This window comes from Gopherus flavomarginatus, chromosome 9, assembly GCF_025201925.1.
Source record: "Gopherus flavomarginatus isolate rGopFla2 chromosome 9, rGopFla2.mat.asm, whole genome shotgun sequence".
Lineage (NCBI taxonomy): Eukaryota > Metazoa > Chordata > Testudines > Testudinidae > Gopherus > Gopherus flavomarginatus.
The window spans coordinates 53,458,360-53,477,449 of record NC_066625.1 but is presented as its reverse complement, the minus strand read 5'-3'; the positions used below and the strand labels follow the sequence as shown (position 1 = coordinate 53,477,449).

General features: G+C 51.2%; 2 protein-coding genes across 3 annotated transcripts; one reads left to right on the top strand and one right to left on the bottom strand.

Moving 5' to 3' along the window:
• Positions 1-3,641: 3,641 nt before the first annotated feature.
• Positions 3,642-5,724, bottom strand: LOC127057771 (actin, cytoplasmic type 5-like). The gene is made up of 2 exons (XM_050966832.1): positions 5,609-5,724; positions 3,642-5,311 (listed from the first exon to the last, which is right to left on the bottom strand). The coding sequence occupies exon 2, from the start codon at positions 5,298-5,300 to the stop codon at positions 4,170-4,172; it is 1,131 nt and encodes a 376-aa protein (XP_050822789.1). The 5' UTR covers positions 5,301-5,311; positions 5,609-5,724; the 3' UTR covers positions 3,642-4,169.
• A 135-nt stretch (positions 5,725-5,859) lies between these two features.
• UBL7 (ubiquitin like 7) lies at positions 5,860-18,831 on the top strand. 2 transcript variants are annotated; one of them, XM_050966828.1, is made up of 12 exons: positions 5,860-5,961; positions 6,511-6,755; positions 7,283-7,402; positions 7,988-8,070; positions 8,231-8,315; positions 8,949-9,006; positions 10,867-11,000; positions 11,900-11,949; positions 13,656-13,823; positions 14,100-14,222; positions 14,584-14,768; positions 15,627-18,831. In XM_050966828.1, the coding sequence occupies exons 2-11, from the start codon at positions 6,572-6,574 to the stop codon at positions 14,719-14,721; spliced, it is 1,143 nt and encodes a 380-aa protein (XP_050822785.1). In that variant the 5' UTR covers positions 5,860-5,961; positions 6,511-6,571; the 3' UTR covers positions 14,722-14,768; positions 15,627-18,831. The 2 variants fall into 2 exon arrangements, with proteins under 2 accessions (XP_050822785.1, XP_050822784.1); XM_050966827.1 differs by lacking the exon at positions 15,627-18,831 and having other exon boundaries at positions 5,861-5,961; positions 14,584-15,200.
• The last annotated feature ends 259 nt before the right edge of the window (positions 18,832-19,090 follow it).

Genomic DNA, 19,090 nt, shown 5'->3' with positions numbered 1-19,090 from the left:
GAGCTTGCGTCAGCTCCAGCCTATGACAGGAACTTCCCCCCAAGCACCCACCCTCTGCAGGTAGCCTTCCACAATCCCTGCTCCATGAGAGGTGAGTGCCTCTCAAATTCAAGCCCTCAGGAGTATCCTCCCCCAACACCCTCATCTAGCAACAGCATTATAAGGAAGACAAAGGGCTCTGCCCTCCCCATTCCTCTCTCAGTGGGTCTGTACCTCTTCATGACACCCTGGCTGTTTTTAAAACAAAAACTACCCTGCTTATAAGTTTGGTCCACATTCTCCGTGGTATTCACACTTCTAACTTCCATTGATTTCAGTGGGAGTTAGGAGCCTAAATACCTTTGTGGACCTGGGTCTTTGCTACAGGCTGGCCCAAGGGATGTTATTAACACGGTCAGTTTCACACTGTAGCCAGATCCCTGGTTTCCCACTCGTGATGGGAGGATAGGGGCAGATTTATGCCTTATACAGCGTTAATAAGGGCTTATCTATACTATCATTCTCACCCCCTTGGGGGCTCAGTTACCACATGGCCATCAGACACCAGAGGTAAAACATAGTTCAATCTTACAATGTAGGTGGGATTAACTCATCTGCCCTAGATGGCACCATGATTTGAAAAGATGGTTGAAACACAATGTGGGCCCTTCTATGCTTCAAGGCTGATCAAGCTTCCAAAGCAACTGTATGGATGGTTCCTCAAGGTATCTTTCTGGACTGCAGCCACTGCAAGCTCTTGTTTGCACAGTCTGACATTTGGATCTGATCCTGCAAGGGATCCCAACACCCCCCCAAAGGCCCCTTGACTCTAGTGGACATAGGGTGCAAGGCTCCAAGCTAGTGGATTCAGTTATGGGTTGGCAGGTAAGCTATGACTTTGTACAGCTTGGCAAGCAAGTTGGACTCGTGCTGTCTCCATTTGAACATTTTATTAGCAGAAGAGCAGGAAGATGACTTACCGGCTACCATCTTTTATAAACCTGCAGCAAAGCAAGTCTCTGTAATTCCTCAGAAGATGCTGCATTCAGGGCCTGATCCAAAGCCTGCTGTAGCCAATGAAGAAACCAGCATGGACTGCATTAGGCTCAGGTTCCAAGTCCCCACCTCACCGCTTGATTTATAGTTTAATGCTCCCAATCATTTTCTTGGAACAATTGTAAGCAGTCTCTTGGTTGCCTGTCAAGTGTATGGCATTTAAGAGTGTTCTCCCCATAGCAAGTGCCTAGAAACTATTCCTTTGCTACACTTGGGAACAGAGTAGGATCCATCAGCAAAAGGAGTAACCCTCACCTCTCCTCCCCCCACGAAAAAGAGAGCTGTTCACCTTGAGAGACTGAAAGAAGTATTTCCTTTTTCTGTTCTCATGAAAGAACCAGAGAGGCTGCAATCCTCACAGCTGATAGCAGAATGCAAGGCACATTAGTGTGGAGCAGGAGTTTGGCAAAGGGGCAGGACAGGCTAAAGACCAGGTTACGGGGAATCAGGAGGGAGGTAATCATGTTAGGAGAAGTAACAGGAACACAAGCCACACCATGGCAGTAGCTATGGGATAAGGACAGGTGAGAGAAAGCAGGCACACTGCCAGCTGTCTGAGAATTTGGATAGCATTAACAGTGTTGCTTCTCAAGGCCTCACAGCCCACATCTCCTATATTTTGTGTCTTTATTGCCTGTGTAGCAGCTAGGCCCCATTGTCCTGTGCACTCACACTGTCAAAGCCCCACACTTCTCAGTTCATATTATTTCAAAGCTATTTTGTCATAAGCCCCCAGGGTTCCTCATTATACAGGATACCAGCTGTGTGCACAGGGTACATGGGCTGCAACCTGGATTTTGACTGGATAGAGATCAGCACAATACTCACCCATGTCTTTTATACTGTACACCACAATGGTGGGAATCATAGAATATCAGGGCTGGAAGGGACTTCAGGAGATCATCTAGTCCAACCCCCTGCTCAAAGTAGGACCAATCGCCAACTTTTTTTTTTTTGCCCCAGATCCCTAAATGGCTCCCTCAGGATTGAACTCAACCCTGGGTTTAGCAGGCCAATGCTCAAAGCCCTGAGCTATCCCATATATAATCTGCCCTAGATCACAGGCAAGTCCATTGTTGCCACAGCAAAGTAACTTTGCCATATCAGTATCTGAAAGCGATAGGGACGCAGAAATATTTCTAAGTATTGTACAACTTGGACTTTATACTAAAGTTGGATAAACCAGCAACCACCAGTCCAGCACACTCAGGTGTTCAATACCATGTGAGACCCTTTCCAGGCTACTTGCCTTTGCTTATGCTAGCTGGACATTCCCATCCAGAATCCATGCAGGCAGTGAAATATGTGGATGATACACAGCTGCTGGCAGCCTCAAGGAATGTGATTCAAACCAGGGCACATATAGAAAAAGCAAAAAGTCAAGGATATACAACAGCATATAAAGTTACTCTTTTATGAGAGATCATAACGCATGGTAGTTTTACCCTGTGGAGTGATTTTGTTTGGAAAGGAAGCGAGGTAGGTAAGTTTCACCACCAACCATTAGGACCAGATCAAGAAGGTATCCTATTTAAAGGATAACACCACTTCATCTTGAGTTCATCTTTAAGACCAGTTTAGCTTCACACTTGTTTTCAAAGTGAAGTGAAACAGAAGCCTACCAAAATCTGAATTAAGGGCCACTGCTGCAAAAAGTCTGTCCAGCAGAATACAAAACTGTCCCTCTTACAAGGCTCTAGGGTGGAGTGTATTTATTCTTTTGGAGACAGTACTCAAGGCAGGACAGGGCAGTTCTGTTTAAGATAGTTTAGTGTTTAGTTTAGTCTGACTGATCTTAGAAGTGTATGACAGTTTTAACTAGAGTTGAGCATATGCTTTGAGTTCTCACAGTCCAAAGGCAGCTCAGAAGATACTTTTAAACATCAGGAATGATATGTCCTGCCTGGAAGACAGGACACATTCAATACCCGAGTTGATGTTATTGTGGGTTCCTGTATCTTAGTTGAAGCAGCAGGATGATGGACCTTTAAGCTAAAAAGCAAATTTCCAAAAGGCTTAAACAAAATTCTTACAGTTTTAAAGAGGTGTTTAATCAGCCTCAAAACCCACCCCAAACTTCACTCATTACGTGAAATTCCACAAATTCCCCAGTCAATTCTCTGGGGCAGAAATTGTCCTCTTCTACAGCAGAAAGTCCACTTAACATTCAGGCCTTCATACATCATATTCCCCCCCACCCATTTCTCAAATTCAGATGTTTTACACACCATTTTCCCCCTCACTGAACAAAAAGTAGTGGTACCCAGCAACAGCTACAGGTAACCATGCTTTTCTAATAGAAGAGAGGGCTCTTCAGGACCCCACTGTAAATGCAGGTCAAAATTTCTTACCTAGTGAACACCAAGCTAATCTCTGTACCAAAATAGAAGCAAGACATGTTATGCAGGTTTCAGAAGTCTCCATTGCATTTTCTGGGCACTCAACCACCACACTAGGGTGATGAGATAAATCTGGTAGGCTGCAGTATAGCCTTGCAATTTAATTATGCAAACTAAGGAACAGGCATTTCTATTAGTACACTTAAAAGAATAATTAGCTTCTCCATGCTGCTCAACCCAGTTACCCTGAACCAATTGCACAACACGTTTTAAACTTTACACCACAGAAGTTTATTAGTTTGCCTTACACAAGGAGCGGTCAGTGAAAATACAATCACCACCTTTTAGGTTAGTTACAAATCTACTTCTGAGATGCCATTACATCAAAGTTACATTGTAAAGTCAACCACCCTTAGTCTAGTCTCCAGCCCCAGGGAATTTATAGCTAAAGGGGAAAAAAGTAAAGGGTTACTAGTCAGCCACAAGAAAACTAAAGCCTAACAAGTAGCGCTCACTCTCTCTCTCTACTAATAGTTAATTGTAACCTTGGTCACATGTGCAACCTGTAACAGAGTTTAAGATGCACAGGGTATAGTTACTACACAGTACATCAAAGGAATACTCAAGTTAAACATAGGGGAGGTGAGTAAATCAAACAATATTGGTCCAACACGAAAGGCTTTTCAAGGGCAAAGTTCACAAGTAGCTATTTAATTTGGTAAATACATTTGCCCTGACAATTATACTGTGTGTAACCCCATCAGCAGAGGCTGAGCACACCTGCTGGGACCCTCTTTAGAAGCATTTACGATGGACAATGGATGGGCCAGACTCATCATATTCCTGCTTGCTGATCCACATCTGCTGGAAGGTGGAGAGAGAAGCCAGGATGGAGCCACCAATCCAGACGGAATATTTACGCTCCGGTGGGGCAATGATCTTGATTTTCATTGTGCTGGGTGCCAGGGCCGTGATCTCCTTCTGCATTCTGTCAGCGATGCCAGGATACATAGTGCTTCCACCAGACAGCACCGTGTTAGCATAGAGGTCCTTTCGGATATCTACATCACACTTCATGATGGAGTTGAAAGTGGTCTCATGAATGCCACAGGACTCCATCCCCAGGAAGGAGGGCTGCAAGATGGCCTCTGGGCACCGGAACCTTTCATTCCCAATAGTGATCACCTGGCCATCAGGTAGCTCATAGCTCTTCTCCAAGGAGGAAGATGAAGCAGCCGTGGCCATCTCCTGCTCGAAGTCCAGGGCAACATAGCAGAGCTTCTCCTTGATGTCGCGCACAATTTCCCTTTCGGCCGTGGTGGTGAAGCTGTAGCCTCTCTCCGTCAGGATCTTCATGAGGTAGTCAGTCAGGTCACGTCCAGCCAAGTCCAGACGCAGGATGGCATGGGGCAGGGCGTAGCCCTCGTAGATTGGCACTGTGTGGGTGACCCCATCCCCAGAATCCATGACAATACCGGTGGTACGCCCAGAGGCATACAGGGACAGCACAGCCTGGATAGCCACATACATAGCTGGGGTGTTGAAGGTCTCAAACATGATCTGCGTCATCTTCTCTCGGTTGGCCTTGGGATTCAGGGGGGCTTCAGTGAGCAGGACTGGGTGCTCCTCGGGGGCAACCCGCAGCTCATTGTAGAAAGTATGGTGCCAGATCTTCTCCATGTCATCCCAATTGGTGACAATGCCATGCTCAATGGGATACTTCAGGGTGAGGATACCTCTCTTGCTCTGGGCCTCATCACCCACATAGCTGTCTTTCTGCCCCATGCCCACCATGACACCCTGGTGCCTGGGGCGTCCCACGATGGAAGGGAACACAGCTCGAGGGGCGTCATCCCCAGCAAAGCCAGCTTTGCACATCCCGGAGCCATTATCAACAACGAGGGCAGCGATTTCTTCGTCAGCCATTTTGAGTTAATCTGAAAGAGAGAGAAGAGCACAGACTGTTAGGTGCATGGAAGTTTTCAAGGAAATGCTGTTGGTTACCTCCCCCATTCGCCCTACGGCAGGGGGACGCTGCTGTTGTCTGGACCGGTATGTGGGGGCAGCAGGGCTCAGTTTAGGAACCTCCCCCCCCGCCCCAGAGGCCCGCCCCGCCCCGCCCACTCAGCGGCTCCGACTGGAGACCAGTGCGAGCGAGACCCCAGCCCAGAGCGGCCAGCACACCTCGGCCTGCCCTGTCCTCAGAGCACAGACCCTCCCCCACCACCCGGTACCTAGAGCGGCGCAGTCACGTCCAGAAACTGCTGCAGCCTCCGTCTCCTTCCGCAGCACCACGAGCGCCGCTTTATCCCCACCGGAAATGGAAACCCGCCTTCGGCCCCGCACGCCCATTGGTTGGCGCGATGATAATCCGCCCCTTACTGTCTTCCCATCTACCTATCAGAACATCGCTGGCCGAACCAGTCTTGTTCCCAGCAGGCCTTGCGGCAGGGAGGCTGAACAGCACGCTGGGAGCTGGAGTCGTTAGGGGAGCTAAGCCAGGTCTGTCCTCGGCTCATGAACTACAATTCCCAGCATGCGGCACGTGAAGCCGCCGGCACTTCCTGTTTCCGGTGATGGTGCTCAGGTGCGTGTAAACAACATCAGGTGGGGGTTGTGGAGCTGTTCGCCGCGACCCCTGAGGGGGCGGCCTGGCCTCGACTCCCGCCTCGGGGCAGGGTTGGATCAGTGTCGATCCATCCCCACAGGGGCTGTGGCCTACCCTAGGTCCCCCTCTCCACTGGGCTGGGCACTAGGGCTCGGCCTGGTGTGGCTCCGTCTCCCGGCCCTGCTAGGATTGTGGGCTGGGTTTGGGGTCCGATAGCGACCCCGGCACTCGGATCTGGACACCAGGGCAAGGCTTAACATAGACCCCACCCCTACCCCGGGCTGGGGGCCGGGAAAGGCCTCGCCTAGAACCTGCCCACTCGCCGAGCTGGGCTCCGTGGTAAGGCCTGGTAGGGGAGCCCCTCCCCGCTCTATCAGGGTTTGGGACCAGGACATAGGCCCCCCTCCCCCAGTGTTGGGGACTAGGGCAAGGACTTAATGTAGATATCCCCACCCAGAGCTGGCAACAGGGTATAGCCTAGAGTAGATCCATTCCGTCTCATGTTGGTTTGTTTCCTTCCGTTCACAGCCTCTCCTGGAGTTAAGAATTGGGTTTCTGAGGCTCAGTTCCTCTCAGTGACACAGTTACAATGTCTTTATCAGAGTGGTATATTGCAGTGAAGCTGGCAGATCAGCCATTGGCCCCCAAATCCATCCTGCGGCTACCAGAGACCGAGTTGGGAGAGTGTCCTTTGGGTGGGTGCAGCATCTCCTACCTGAAGCATCTTATCACTGGAAAGCTGCAGGAGTCAGTCCCAGACCCGGAACTCATTGGTGAGTTGCTGCTTTTACTGCAGGGCTGGGTCTAGTCAGGCCTGGGATCATGGCCAAATTTCAGCTGGGTAATTACATACAGCAGTTTCAGTTGGATATAGCTTCTTTGTTTCCAGTGTTGCTGTGTATAATGTTAGTTATTATGGAGACCTTAGCCATCCCTATTTTCCAGGTTTTCTTTTAACAAATCCTTCTAACAAGGCAGGCTAGTAGACACCTATCTCTGCTATGAGATATACTTTGTGTCTGACACCAGTAGAACTCTGTGGAGTTGGGGAAATTCTTTTAAACCGTGTAGTTCTGTGAGAGGATGCACAGCCAGGCTTGTGTCCTAAGCTTCAAGGTCTCCTTGAATTTAAATGTGCAAGTGTTTATGCGGCTGAATATTGAGGAGTTGCCACTTCAATAGGTACATCATGTGGCAGGCTGATAGCATGCCTGGAAACGTACTTATCCCATAAAGGCCAAGCAATAGGGCTTCCCACAGAAACACTCTGTGTTATAGAGCTGTGCTTTCTCTCTCTCAGATCTGATCTACTGTGGCCGCAAGCTGAAGGATGACCAAACACTTGACTTTTATGGCATCCAGTCAGGCTCAACTGTTCATGTCCTGCGGAAGTCGTGGCCCGAGCCGGATCAGAAACCAGGTGAGAGAGAGGATGCCTGGGATGACCCTCTGGAACTCTTAAACGTGTGTATGCGTGGTGCCCATCTCTTGTGGTTGAGATGGGGACACATACACCTGCTTGCCTGTCATTTTCAGGGACAGAGGTATAGTGGAAGGAGGTGAATTCCTTGGGATTGATCTGGTCTTCTCTGAAACCTCCAGTCTCAAAGGAAGGGAAGCTCTCTGTGTCTGTTTCACGCTGACATGGGAACTGTGGAAAGAGTCCCATGATACATGGAGAAAGAACCCCCTAGCTGAGTTCCAGTCAATTACACTGGTTCTGTTGAGGACCAAAATCAGATCCCCACTCGTTCTGATCCATCTTTGAAGTGTTCTGTGGTCAGCATCAGACCAGGTAAATTAAAGCCGTGGCACTGGGATTGCAGATTGGGAGTGCTAGAGCAAAGGTCTTTAGATTCTTCCCCAGCACACACACTGCTCTGTCAGGCTGGGTTTGGCTTTCTTGGCTACGAGGAAACGGATGACCTAAAGGGTAGGCAGAATGAAACTGACCAATAAAAGCTCTTGATTCTTCTTCCCATCTCTTTCTGAATGTCTCCCCCAGAGCCTGTGGATAAAGTAGCTGCACTGCGAGAGTTCCGGGTCCTGCATACCGCCCTGCATAGCAGTCCTGCATACAGAGATGCAGTGAGTGTGGCTTATTCTTCACCCCTAAGTGTTGTCATCCACCATGTGTGACTGAACAGTGGAGAGGGATGGAGAGCCCAACAGCAGTTGAATTGGGCTACTGCAGTTTTAGCCTGGCCTCATTATGTGGCATTGCTGATCTGTTTGTTTTCTTTGGTAGGTCTTCAAGATGCTGGCGAACAAGGAATCACTGGATCAGATCATTGTAGCTACCCCTGGTCTCAGCAGCGACCCTGTTGCTCTGGGTGAGTTCAGATGTGGCCAGACAGTGTAAAGGACGTGGTAAATAGGCATGGTCCATGGAACCTATTAATTCCTCACGTGGGGGAGGGAGCGCCAGGCTCCAGGAAGAACAGGAAAAGGCAGTTTCTGCAGAGACTCTCCACCTTTGAGACAGAGGGAGGTGTGTAATGAATGCATCTACTTTGCACCTGCCCCTTCCAAGTGCCACAAAGGATTATTTAACTCTAATCCAGGCCTGCCTGGCCTAGTGAGCTAGCAGCATCTCTGCATGGCCATGTGCAGATTCCAGTAGAACTTTGGGTTATTGCTTCTTACGGCCCTGAGCCAAGAAGAGCAGATAGCTCTGAAGAGCGGAAGTATTGCATGATGCTCAGCAGCAACCATTGTTGACTCAAAACATGGTCCTTGTGCTTCGGAGCTGATGGTCATGATGCAGAGCCTTGTAGGGAAAAGGTGGAAGCCTTACAAGAGAATAATAGCGGAGAGATAACATCTGGGGTGCACATTGCTCCACTGCCCCAGGGGTAAAGCTGTTTCGGGAACTGAGTGACTTTTGCTTGTGTTTTGGGTCACATTTGAGAGATGCCCCTTTTGTTTCCTGTCCCTGATTCAATACATGACCTGGTCTCTTACAGGTGTCTTGCAGGACAAAGATCTTTTCTCTGTCTTCGCTGACCCAAACATGCTGGACACGTAAGTTTTGAATGGCCATCCTGGGTCTAAGCCATCACATAGCTACGCAGTTAGGGTGACCAGACAGCAAGTGTGAAAAATCAGGACAAGGGGTGGGGGGTAATAGGAGCCTATATAAGAAAGACCCAAAAATCAGGACTGTCCCTATCATATCGGGACATCTGGTCACTCTATACTCAATGCCTGTTTGTACAATTGCACAATTTATTTTTCTTTAGGTGGGAGGAGAGGGTTGCTCCAGTTCTCAACTGCCGGTGTGGACATGCCATTCCGTTGGCATAAGCTGGGTCAAAGGCTTTCCCTTCCCTTCTTCCAACCCTTCGCTCTTAGTAACAGTAGTCTGAGAAAAGACTGAGTTGGGGTGTCTGTCACTGAGCTGCCCAGGCTGCACTCTAGGGGTGTGATGGCTCAGGAGATTTGTACTTCAGTGCAGGAGCTTTCACCTCTGCTCCCTGAGTTCAAATCCAGTCTTGGTTGGTTGTGGCTGAAAATTGCTACCACCTGCTTGTTGCTCAGAGCCCTGTGCGAGCTGAGGTGGGGAATCTCGTTTTTGGTCCCAGTGGGCAACCTGCATCAGAAGTAGGGTTCCCAACTTTCTAACTGCACAAAACTGAACACCCTTCCTCTGCCCCTTCCTTGAGATGATGCCCCTTCCTCGCCCTTTCTCCAAGACCCTGCCCCTGCTCACTCCATCCCCCCACCCTTAATTTTTCTGGGCTGAGGCAGGGGGTTGAGGTGCAAGAGGGACAGAGGCTATGAGGGCTCTGGCTGGGGGGTACAGGCTCTGAGGTGTGGGGCTGGGGATGAGGGGTTTGGGATGCAGGAGGGGGCTCTGGATTGGGGCTGAGGGGTTTGGAGTGCAGTAGGTGGCTATGGGCTTGAGCAGGGGGTTGGGATATGGGCTCTGGAAGGGAATTTGGGTGCGGGAGAGGGCTGGGGTAGGTGAGGGGTGCTTGGCTCTGACTGGATGGCGCTTACCTCGGGTGTCTCCTGGAAAAACTGGCATGTCCCTTCTGCTCCTAGGCTCGGGCAGCCAGGTGGCTCCCTGTGCTGCCCCTGCCTGCATGCACCACTCCTGCAGCTCCCATTGGCTGTGGTTCCCAGCCAGGGGGAGCTGAGGAGTTGGAGATGGGGGGTGGGGGCAGCGTGCAGAAACCCCCTGGCTGCCGCTGCGCCTAGGACCCAGACATGCCACCCACTTCCAGGAGCCACACAAAGCCAGGGCAAGTAGGAAGCCTGCCTTAGCCCTGCTGCACTGCCAATTGGACTTTTAGCGGCCTATTAAAATCTCCCGGATTGCTTTCAGTAGTCACTAGGATATTGATGGTGATTCCAGTAGACTCCTGCCCAGTCTTGGAGGGTTGGCAATCCTAAGCAGAAACTCATTGCCAAAATGGGATCTAACTGGCCCCTCTTGTTGGCCAACTCAGCAGAGTGCATAGGATTGAGTGGGTCAAGAGGAGGGAGCTTCCTTCACCTACAGAAGGATGATCTCTATCATGAGATACATCAGCCAGAGAAGCTGGCACTATTGTGGCCCATGCAGTACATGTTCCGTGGATAAAGATAAGACTCCAGCCTTTGGGGATGTCAAACCTGCCTTCTTTCACTAGCACCAAATCCACTTAAACAAAAAAAAAATAAAAAAATGTGGAGCATGGCTCCTGGGCTGGTGGCAGGATTGTTACTAGACCAGGTAGGCTGGAGGGGTTACATCACCCGGCTGCCAGAGCTGGGATTGGAGATGGTGGTGAAGCATAGCCCACTGGGAAGCCTGAAATTGCTTCTCTGGGTGCTGTGACGGCCTCCCTTCCCTTCCTCTGGTGCAGCCTCCAGGTTTCTTGTTTTTTCTCTGCCCAGGCTAATCCCAGCTCACCCTGCTCTGGTGAACGCCATCATCCTGGTTCTGCACTCAGTGGCGGGCAGCACACCCCTCCCAACTCCGGAAACCTCCTCACGCAGCATGCCCTCCAGCTCCTACAGGGACATGCCTGGTCAGTTTGCCCGTGCAAAGCATCCAGCTGTGTGTGCACATGGGGCAGATGAACTGCAGGATCTACCGACTAATCCAGGCAGTAACTGACCCTGAGCCTTCCTGGGGAAGGTAGAGCAGGAAGCCTGGTTTATTGAGTGGGTAACGTGCATCTGTTCTGCGGCATAATCTTTAGGGCAGAAAGAGAGGGATTTTCCTTCTCCTCTGACATATGCAGCGTTAAGTAGAACTCACTGACTCCTCCAATTAGAGTGCAATAAAGAAGTTGCTGGATGTGTTGGGCCTGCAACCATGGACCCTTTAGCTGCTGTAGGTCTTCTCCATCCCACTTAGGATCTGATCCTCTTCACCACTTGGGTGGGAATCCTCCAAGGAAAACCTAGGATGCTGGTGATTCATAGGTGGCACTCTTTCCTCTGAATCAGAACTAAACCAGTGTCCCACAAGCGGTCCTGGCCCTGTGCTGCTGAAGGCTGGGCCTTTTCCAATGAGACATAAAACAGTTGTGAATATTAAAGATCCCATAGTTGGTTTGCGTGAGAAGAGGTGTTAGCTCCATCATCCTGGCTGTATTCTAATTTGGGTAACTATGCTGCCTCCCTAAATTCCCTCTGTAGTTTCACTAGGAGAAGTTATTTTTCATTTCCCCATCTAGTGCTGTAGGCACGTTCCACCCCAGAGGTGACTGCATTTTAATGGTGAGTGGGCAACGCTTTTAAAATGTAGTCCATGAAGTGTCTTTCCCTGGGAGGCTGAGTGTTGTCTGTCAGCTGGTTTGATCTCTCTGCAGGCTTGGGAGATCTAACAGTCTCTGCTGGGAGGGTAGGTGGGAGCTGAGATTTTGTTGTCTGTGGTTTGAGAGCTTTTCTCCGCTTGAATGTGTTCTTTTCTCTGTGGCAGGTGGCTTTTTGTTTGAAGGTCTCTCTGACGACGAAGATGATTTTCATCAGGTAATGTTAGTGGGGCAGGTGAGGGGTTTGGGTTTGGGGGATGGTTGCATTTAGAGGCACAGTAAAATCAGAGATTCTGGAGCTGCTCCCTGGGCAGGACAGTCTTGCAGTCAAAGCACTGGATTAGGGTTTGAGAGACCCAGGTTCAGCCCTTGGCTCTGCCACAGCCTTCTGTGTGACCTTGAGCAAGTCGCTTCGTCTCCCAGTGCCTCAGTTTCCCCATCTGTATTATCTAGGGCAGAGGTGGGCAAACTACGGCCCACGGGACTGTCCTGCCTGGCCCTTGAGCTCCCGTCCTGAGAGGCTCGCCCCCGGCCCCTCCCCTGCTGTCTCCTCTCCCTCACAGCCACGCTGCCATGCGGGCAGCGCTCTGGGCAGCGGGGCTGCGCGCTCCTGCAAGGCAGCATGGCAGTGTGTCTGGCTCTGGCCGGGTGGTGCTGCTGCCAGACATGCTGCTCTGAGCGGCATGGTAAGGGGGCGGGAGTGGGGGTTGGATAAAGGGGCAGGGAGTCCCAAGGGATGGGGAGCAGGGGGCAGTTGGATGGGGCAGAGGTTCTGGGGATGAGGGCGGTCAGAGGGCGAGGGGTGCGGTTGGATAAGCATGGGAGTCCCGGGGGGCTTGTCGGGCGGGGATGTGGATAGGAGTCGGGGCAGTCAGGGGACAAGGATCAGGGGGGTTGGATGGGTCAGGGGTTCTAAGGTGGGCAGTCAGGGGGCGGGAAGTGGGAGGAGCTGGATAGGGGGTGGGGCCAGGCTGTCTGGGGAGTCACAGCCTTCCCTGCCTGGCCATTCATAAAGTTTTGCAACCCTAATGTGGCCCTTGGGCCAAAAAGTTTGCCCGCCCCGATCTAGGGATTAAAAATTGTGTCTAACTCCGTGGACTCTTGTGACACTCCAGGTATTAAGTTGTGAGACGCTCAGATACTGATTGTGAGACGCTCAGATACTACAGCGAGAGGAGCCACAACAGTGCTTAATTAGGCTCACTTAGTAAGAAACAAGTAGGTCCAGCTCAGGGAATGGTGCTTCCCTGAATGCCAGCACCAAATACCATAGGAGCTGTGCAGCATCTTGCCTGAAAGTGAAGAGTGGGTGATGCAACTACTTCTGCTTCAGGGCAGCACTGCAGGTTTCTTTGCAGAGGAACAAGGTCTTGGTGGGGATGATTGATTATTCAGCAATGGGTGGGGAGGGACACCTTGCCTGACAGGGATCATTAAGCTGAGGTGATGTCCCAACCCATGATCCTTTTACAGAACCACTGATTAATGGCTATTCAATCATTCCCTCTGTATAATCTATCCAGTAACTGCAAGTGTCGGGCCCTGTGTTTTCTCTTTGTTTCCCTTCAATTTGCCAGCACTGAGCCATGATCACTAGATGGCCTAGACTGCCAGTGGCCCCAGCCACCTCTGAACTCTGGGTCTCTGTCACATTGTTTGTTTGAAGTTACTGACACCACTGCAGTATGATCGTCCATTGCTGCATCTTTTCAGGGCTTCCCATGTCTCTGTAACAGCCGTGGTTGATACTGGGGGTTCTTAGCTGGTGACTCTGAAGGTTAAAGTTGAAAGGCAGGGGAGTTGGCAGGCCGAGCTGTGCAATGTTAGTTCTGAAGGTGGCTCTGATGGTGACTTCCTTGGAATCCTGAGCGCACTTGAGTATCTTTGTGACATAGATGCTTGGGTTTTCTCCCGTCCCGGCAGAGCACAAGGTCCACGCCTTCCAGCAGCACTTCTGGGTCCCGCCCAGCATCGCTCGGCTACACTGGAGCTGCCGGACCCCGGCCAATCACACAGAGTGAACTGGCAACTGCGCTGGCGCTGGCCAGCACTCCTGAGAGCAGTTCACACACTCCTACCCCAGGCACCCAGGTAGGGTAACAGCACAGCATCAGGGAACCCCTCTCTCAGGCCACGAACTGCAGCGAGATACTGACTGCTGAGAGCCAGTCCCAGCTAACGGCCCTGGGACCTGACATTGGGCTAGCCCATTATGACAGGAGTCTCCTCTGTATGGACTCCGGGAGGGAGAATGTTTGGGGTTGGGGAGATCCTTGTGGAGGAGGCATTGCTCTGAAGATAGCTGTGTTGGCCAGTTAACATTACAGCTGTGTGTGGATCCGACTAGCGCAGTCTCCTGTCTTCCAGGGTCACTCATCGGGCACTTCTCCGATGTCCTCTAGTGTCCAGTCAGGAACTCCCATCACCAACGACCTCTTCAGCCAGGCCCTGCAGCATGCCCTGCAGGCATCTGGGCAGCCTACCATGCAGGTCAGTAACTCAGTCTTGTCATTTCAGGGTTCTGTGACCCACCTCTCTCCACTCTGATTCCAGCAGCTATTGCAAGACAGGAAAGTCTTTCACTTGAAGCCCTGCGTTGCAGGTGACTCAGTGGCTGGCTGGAGCTCCCAGCGGGAGATGCTGTAGGGAATGATGCAGAAGCACTGGAGGTGGAGGGTATGGGGCAGGACTGGGTTTGCTCCCAGCAGGAGGTGCTTAGATCCCAAGATGACAGAGGTGTAGAGATGCAGTAGGGAAAAGCTGTGGTATTGGAGGCTGTGGAGGGGGTTGGGGAATAACTTGTTTCTCGGGTACTGAGAAATCCCCTTAGTTATCTCTCTTCTCTCTACAGAGCCAGTGGCAGCCACAGTTGCAGCAGCTGCGGGACATGGGCATACATGATGATGACCTGAGCCTCCGGGCCCTCCAGGCCACCGGAGGGGACATTCAGGCTGCCCTGGAGCTGATATTTGCAGGCGGGGCGCCCTAACCCCCTGTGAGCGAGGGCGGAGTGGCATGTTTCAGAGATGCTGCTAGGTTAGGACGATTGTGAAGTTCCTGTCTCTGATCCCCACCTCAGCCCTGAAACACTTCAACAGAACTGAGCGTCTCTCTTGCCCTGGGCAGCGTAGGGGACTCTCCCCTGCCTTGTCGGGATGCAGTTGATGGCAGAGGAGATGATGCACTACGTTGGGATGGAAACTGTGACTCAGACTCAGACTCAGAGAGGTTCTTCCTCCTGCACTCCCCTGGTCTATAGCCACCACAGGCAAGACCACAGGATTTCTGTACAGCCACAGGAACAGAGCAACAGCCCCCTGAACCAGGAGACGCTGCAAGGCCACAGCTGCTCCCACAAGGCATCTGCCAGCTTCCTCTCCTGCTTGCACTTCCATTCCTGCCACCCTAGAAAGCCTCGGTCTGTTTTAGTTCATCAGTGTTTGAGTCTAATAAAGCTGAACCTCTCCACTTGTCTGTCATTGGAATTGTGATCTGGTAGATTTCAGAGCTAGCCTGAGTGGTTGTTGGGTGGGAGGCCTCCAAGAATAAGCTAGGCTGCTGGAGGAAGTACTGCTGATAATTCAGCTGGGGGTGCTCTTCCCCTGGAGTCCATGCTGAGCCAGTGTCACTGGGCAATGTCAGAGGTGCCTTCTCTTGACGGAAATGTTCCAAGATGATCATTTGTGTGCATTAAAATGGGGGAAGGGGTGGTGTCCTCATAACAACATATAGCATTTACATCCCACTTCTCATCTGCAAACCCCTTGGCAACCACTGATTGATCCTCACATGATCCCTGGGAAGTAGGCGAAAGCAGGGAAGGACAGGAACTGGCTAAAATCCAGGAGGAATAATTTCATTCTACCCACTGAAAGTTCTCTCCTTGCTTTCCAGGGATATGCTCTTCCTCCTCGTTTTCTGCTCTTAACTTGGTGCTTGTGTCATTATAGTGGCTGCCATATTCCACCTCACCAAAACATGCAAGGGCAGAGAGAGAGATGCCACAGCTGCTGAGCACCCTGCATTTCCGGCCATTTCTGGAAACGGGGGCATTTGTCTTAAGTGAATACGAGCTTTTGGCCTCATCAGCAGGAGGACTGTACAGGCATCTGTATTAAGGAGAGACTCAGTACCCTACAGCCTGAGATTCCCTCTTCAGCTGAGACCTGCCCCCACCAGCTGTGGGGAACCAGTTTGGAATTTGAAGAACAGGAGTACTTGTGGCATCTTAGAGACTAACAAATTTATGTGAGCATAAGCTTTCGTGGACTAATGCCCACTTCATCAATCATATTCACAAAAATGTGATTGGATTATTCCCAGCAAAGGTGCAGTAGCACACAGTGACCACAGTGTGGCAGTAAAGGCACATCACATCGGAGGTGCACTTCAGACAAGCCAGTAATCAGAGAACTTCAAAGCCTTTGACCATGGTCCTTCTTGGAGGAAAATATCCCTGTTCACATAGGAGAGAGTCCGAAAAGCCCAGGCCAGTGTTTTCAGGAGTGGCCTCTGGTTTTGGTTGCCCAACGGGAGGACAGTTTGGAGCTGATTTTCATTGTCAATTCATTGAAGTTCATAGCCAGTGAAGTCAATGGCCATGTGTTAAAAGAGGCTGAACAGTGTATTTTTAGATATATTGCTGCCTACATTTCCTCCCATGTTGAGGTTTGGCACATGATCTCAAATGGGCTGAGTTACTTGCTAGTCAAATGTTCGTAGGCTGGCTTGCTCATAGGGTTTTTGAAACGTGTTCATTTGATCATACAGTTTCAGTTTTTGCCAGCAGCTCTTCCGTTAACTCTATGGTATGGGGCTACCTCAGGGGCTCTCGCTGTAAGCATGTTTCACTAGGGACTTCCCATTTTTGGCATCAAAGTGAATCTGCCTGGTTAAGTTTCTGATGCCCCCATCAACATCACTCTGTGGGAGGGCAGGGAGAGCGAAGTGGCCCTCAGGTGTGTTATCAGTTGGTAGCAGCTGTTTCCACTGTGGTCTCCAAAGCTGCCCTGGCACCCTTGTTATCTCTGGATATCCTTTCCTTCCCCATTGCATACTGGGGCTGCCTGCCACTGATCTTGTCTTTCTTGGAAGAGCAGGTCTGAGTGCCTGTTCTTGGGCAGCTGCCCTGGATCACGGCCCAGCCGATTTCCTGGTTGCCAGACCCACTCTGCAATGTTGTCTGGCTGTTATCCACCCTCCCCACCACATTTCACCTTGCTGGTTAGGAACATCCCACGGCATGGCTGGCCTCCCCGGCCAAGGCCACGGCATCTGGTGACAAGAAGAGGATTTGGAGAAGGTGACATTGCAAACGGAGCAGAATGGAGATGTGAACATCCTTGCTTCGTTAGGCTGCAAATGGGAGGATACTGAAGCTGGAGGAAGCTAATTAGATGAAGGATTGCCTGTGAGGGAACAGGTGGGGCTTCTGCAAAGCCAGAAGGCTGGCAAGCAGCAGGGAGGAAGCCTGCAGTCGTCCTTCTGGGGTAAGGGAGAAGAAGCCTGGTAGGAAGGTGTCTGGGACAGGGTGAGAGCAGTAAGGTGATGGCGATGCCAACCCTAACTATTCACTAGAGGGCCCTGGAGTGGAACCCAGAGTACAGGGCAGGTCTGGGTTCCAGCTCCAACCATTGCAGTGTGGTATTGTTTGGGGGCCATGAACAGGAAGACTGCCTGGGCCCTGTTGGAGTGCAGGGCTGGCTCCAGCTTTTTTGCTGCCCCAAGTGGCGAAGAAGAAAAGAAAAGCCCGATTGAGCGGAGCGATTGAGCTGCTGCCAAAGTGCTACCGAAGAGGAAGCAAGGCACTGAAGGACCCGCCGCCAAATTGCTGCCGCGGACCTGGACATTCTGCCCCTTTCTGTTGGCCGCCCCAGGCACCTGCTTCCTTCGCTGGTGCCTGGAGCTGGCCCTGTTGGAGTGCCAGGGTCAGGGGCCATGAGGACTGCCTGATGCCACGTGGACAGAAGAGGCTTTGAAAGCCTACCCCCGAAGGGGAACCACTTAGTGATCTGGCTGGAAGGCTACGTCACAGAGGAGCTGCAGTGGCTACTGGAGCGAGACAGGGCTGCAAACAGAGAGAGAGGCAAAGGGACAGGAGGCAACTGCAGGAAGAGGCATCGACTTTGCAAGCTATTTCCCAAAGCATCCAAGTGGAGATGCCATCCCAGTGCTGAGTAGAGCACCCCTCACCCATCACACCCCATGCTCTGGGTGTCCCTAAACCTCTTACTGCTAGAAACAGTGACTGGATGATGGGATGGATTACTCGATAAATTGCCTGGTCTGTTCAATCCCTCTGAAGCACTTGGCACCGGCCACTGTCAGAAGATCAGATGCTGGGCTACATGGAACGTCAGTCTGATTTAGAGTGGCCACTCCTGTGTTCTCCTGATAGTCACAAGAAAAAGTCATGTTTCCGGCAGCATGCAGAAACCACCTTGCTTCTGCTTTTTGTGGCTTATTGGAGTGAATCTGAAATCCAGCATTTCAGTCCCCTAAGATTTCTGATGTAAAACTCCTATTAGCAAGAGACTGAGATTTTTCCCCCCATGGTCTCCTGAGAGAGCCCTGGTTCCTCGTCTTCTACTGCAGCCTGCCATAGAAGGGGTTTGGTTTTACTGCTGAGACACTGGAGCCATTTGGACTCAGCGTCCCCGTTGTCCCCGCCCCTGCTCCACATTTCCCTACTGGCACCGGGACTTGTGTGCAAATACTTGGATCACTTTATCATGACATGTCTTGAGCACTAGTCAGGACTCCTGCTCCCTTCTGCCTGCAGTGGGATTGGTTGGGTCAGCTGGCAAAGGCAGATATGGGCCAGCAGCAGTGGTCTCTCACAGAGAGTTCTCCATGCAGGTGTCCTGCCAGGAGTCGGGGGAAGCAAAGGGATTTAGCTGAGCCTCTGTCTATGCCACGTAGACTGTGATGGTGGTTCCCAGCCCTAGTTTCTTGATCTTGGCCAGGTCCTACAGCAGGGGTCATCAATTTTTTTTTTCAAGGTCCAAATTTCTTGGTCAAGGTCCGTACTTCAGAGAACATAATAAAACAACAATAATAATGATAATAAGCAAATAAAGATCTGGGGGCCCATTCAAAATCTGGTGGCCTGGATTTGACTACCCCTGTTGTACAGTGATTGAGGCTCTACTTGAGCCGGACAGGCTGCAGTGCTGCTGAGAGCTGCTTACATGCAGGTTAAGTAATGTCCCCACTGGTACATATGTTGTGTTCTCTGGAGGCTAGCTAGGAACAGAGCCCCTGCAAGGCTGCCCCCTCAAGGTGGCTCTGCTCACAAGAGAGGCAAGGCTGGCGGGGTCAAGCTACTCCTGCAGGGGAAGGAATCTGGGCACGGACCA

What these genes read in the sequence shown, in the direction of transcription:
- UBL7 (XM_050966828.1), top strand. Translation starts at nt 6,572, where the DNA reads ATGTCTTTATCAGAGTGGTATATTGCAGTGAAGCTGGCAGATCAGCCA. An exon ending in CAGCGACCCTGTTGCTCTGG is followed by an intron (nt 8,316 to 8,948) that starts GTGAGTTCAGAT and finishes GGTCTCTTACAG; the next exon opens with GTGTCTTGCAGGACAAAGAT. An exon ending in CTGGGCAGCCTACCATGCAG is followed by an intron (nt 14,223 to 14,583) that starts GTCAGTAACTCA and finishes TTCTCTCTACAG; the next exon opens with AGCCAGTGGCAGCCACAGTT.
- LOC127057771 (XM_050966832.1), bottom strand. Translation starts at nt 5,300, where the DNA reads ATGGCTGACGAAGAAATCGCTGCCCTCGTTGTTGATAATGGCTCCGGG.